At 57.4% G+C, this 2,954-nt stretch overlaps 1 protein-coding gene across 1 annotated transcript; it reads right to left on the bottom strand.

Moving 5' to 3' along the window:
• Positions 1 to 398: 398 nt before the first annotated feature.
• SOX17 (SRY (sex determining region Y)-box 17) lies at positions 399 to 2,691 on the bottom strand. Its single transcript, XM_012722927.1, has 2 exons — positions 2,209 to 2,691; positions 399 to 1,628 (listed from the first exon to the last, which is right to left on the bottom strand). The coding sequence occupies exons 1-2, from the start codon at positions 2,513 to 2,515 to the stop codon at positions 715 to 717; spliced, it is 1,221 nt and encodes a 406-aa protein (XP_012578381.1). The 5' UTR covers positions 2,516 to 2,691; the 3' UTR covers positions 399 to 714.
• Between the last annotated feature and the right edge of the window lie 263 nt (positions 2,692 to 2,954).

A 2,954-nucleotide genomic window follows, 5' to 3' on the forward strand; every position in this document is an offset into this window, starting at 1 on the left:
ACCCAGTAAGTCCAGTATTAGTATCACAACCAAACCCATTAGCCCAATATAAAAATTGATGGTATTGTCTAAGATTTACCATTACTTATACTTGAAATGTAGGTTTCACTCCACAAAGGTTTTTCCCTCACACAATTTCCTCAATCTTGGATTCGCTAATGTGAAATTTTAGGGCTTCTCCTTGAAATAATTTTATCTATTATAAGAGTGAAAAAAGACAGTAACAGTACATTAAATGTCAACTATTGAACTATTTCTATTTCTAACATATTAATACTTCACATTACTCTCAAAAAGTGGTCTGTGGCCAAAGCACTAGGCGAATGACAAACTAGAACTAGGATTCCAGATTTTATTGTTTTTTTTTTTTTTTTAAGATCAAAAAAACACACCCGGGACAAAATTTCTTTGATCAATATTTTTTTTCAAAAAATGGAACAAATTCTTCTGGTACACAATCTAAACCGGTAAACTTAAACGCAGAAATAGGCTTTTGACAATGCAACTTTGGTAAACAAGTATCTGCACAAATCTTAACACATAAGCTCATTTTCCTATCAAATGTTCAAGTGGCAGACAAAATAAATTACCATAAATTATATGTCGAGGCAACTTAAAAACACACAAAAAATGAGGCTGAGGATTTCCTTAGCTCCTCCGGAAGGCGGGTAACACTGTGCTTCTGGCCTGCAGGCTGGGTACGCTGGGGACCTGTCAAACGTCAGGGTAGTTGCAGTAATATACCGCAGAGCTGGCATCCGACACCACCGAGGAAAGGGCCCCGTGGCTGTCTGGGAGATTCACACTAGAGTCGTGTCCCTGGTAGGGGAGACCCATCTCGGGCTTGCACACAAAGTGCAGATACTGTTCAAATTCCGTGCGGTCTACCTCCCCGAGAAGCTCCGCTGGCTGGTTCGTTTCCGCGCCGTCGCGGCAGGGCAGAGCCTCAGGAGGCGGCGACGGCTGTCCCGGACCGGGTGGGTGGTGCTGCGGCTGCATCTGGAAGCCGCGCCCGCCGCCCGCCCCCGGCGAGCCCATAGCGCCGTAGTACATGTGCAGGGCGCTGGGGGGCGCCAGAAGGCCCGGCATTGCTGGGCCAGCAGATTCCGGGCCCAGCCGCGAGTGCAGGGGGCCGGCGGGCGGCTCTGGGGGCCCTGCGTAGTCCGAAGCCTGAGCGTAGCTGTAGTGGCTAGCGGCCGAACAGTCTCCGGGCAGCGGCGCGGCAAAGAAAGCGGGATCTGGCTCCATGCCGTCCAGTGGGGATGTGTCGGGAGTGGGCAGCGGATAGCTGTCAATCGGGGGTGCGCCCAGTCCCTGGCAGTCACGGTAGTGGCCGCCCATGTGTGGGGGCATTAGCGGCGGTCCCGCGGGGTAGCCCTGTTCTGGGAAGGGCAGGCCCAGGCCGTCCATGGCCACGCGACCGCCCTCCGGACCAAGCGCAGCCGCCTGCGGTTCCGCGAGACCATGCAGGAAGCCGCCCTCCACCCGCTTGAGCCGCTTCACCTGCTTTCGCCTCCGGGGTCGGTACTTGTAGTTGGGGTGGTCCTGCATGTGCTGAACGCGCAACCGCTCCGCCTCCTCCACGAAGGGCCGCTTCTCCGCCAGGGTCAGCGCTTTCCATGACTTGCCTGCACGGGCGTGGGAAATGGAGAAGGACACCGGCCTTACTCTGAGAACTCCTGCTTCCCAGCCCCCACCGTTCCCACTTCTCCCCTGCCAAACTTGAATTGTGCCACAACTAGAGGGCAAGGGAGGTGTCAAGTGAAAGAGTTAAAGTTTGGGACACTCCGTACGCAGGAGTCCCAGCACACGGAGAAAATGGGATATCTAGGGTCCTCTCTTCTAGCATCACTCCTTTCGTCTAGCTTCCTAGGAGCGGCTCCCGAGCTCACCCACTCCCGGAACTTCTAGTAACTTAAGACGGCCCTTATCCCAGGCAGAATAGGGAAACCGACACCACCAAACCAACTCAGCTCCAGGAATACCCTTGCCGCCTCCCTGACCATTGGTAGCCGCTTCCCGGTCTTCGGGTATTCCGGGTTCTGAGGACTGAAGCCAAAAACCTATTTGGAGCGTTTGGGAAGGGGGACGCGGGCCCCACGGATGGGCTTGCGGCACATCTCTGTCCTGAAGGGCAAAGCCCACGATTTCGGAGGTGTAAGAACTGGCTCTACAATTCTTACTAGCGGGCTCCCAGTTTAGACTCACCTAGCATCTTGCTCAATTCAGCGTTGTGCAGGTCTGGGTTCTGCTGCGCCAGGCGCTTGCGCTCGTCCTTGGCCCACACCATGAAAGCGTTCATCGGCCGCCGGATGCGAGATTCGCCTTTGGTTCTACCCGCGGCCCCGGCTGGCGCCCCGCTACTCGCGGCTGCCTCGCCCTTCACCTTCATGTCCTGGAGGGGGCTCAGCGATTCGGCCCAGGGACAAGGGCCCAGCCCGGCCATCACCGCGGGCAGCGCGCTCCGGGTCTGGCTCTGATCGTCACTGGCATACCCCGCATCCGGGCTGCTCATGGCGCTCCAGCCCTGCCTGGAGCCCCACAACCCTCCGCCGGACACGCCGCCTCCCCCGACGTGGGGGGGAGGGGGTGGGGAGCGAAGGAGGGAGAAGACCCGCGCGTAGAACTAGATTCCGGGGTCCGAACCCGACTGCCGGGTTCTGGCCAGTTCCAGCCCACCGCACAACCAGAGTCTCGGACGACCAGTGACACTGCGGACGCCCCCCTAGGCTGCCCGGCCTTTTCTACACAGATGTGACCAATGAAGCTGTGAGGGCGGGTCGGGCTAGCGTCGTTAGGCCCACGCCCAGGCGGCCGCGGCTGTTCCAAGTCCCTGATCTACCCCCAGCCCGCCCTTTCTCCTCCCCCGGCCCACGCCCAGAGCTACACCTGCCCCGGGGAAAACTGGCTGAAGCCGGGCCTTGGCGCCACGTCCTCTTCGACCCCGGAAAGGG

Source organism: Condylura cristata, unplaced genomic scaffold, assembly GCF_000260355.1.
Source record: "Condylura cristata isolate star-nosed mole 26May11 unplaced genomic scaffold, ConCri1.0 scaffold00009, whole genome shotgun sequence".
NCBI classification, from domain to species: domain Eukaryota; kingdom Metazoa; phylum Chordata; class Mammalia; order Eulipotyphla; family Talpidae; genus Condylura; species Condylura cristata.

What these genes read in the sequence shown, in the direction of transcription:
- SOX17 (XM_012722927.1), bottom strand. Translation starts at nt 2,515, where the DNA reads ATGAGCAGCCCGGATGCGGGGTATGCCAGTGACGATCAGAGCCAGACC. An exon ending in TGAATTGAGCAAGATGCTAG is followed by an intron (nt 1,629 to 2,208) that starts GTGAGTCTAAAC and finishes ACGCCCGTGCAG; the next exon opens with GCAAGTCATGGAAAGCGCTG.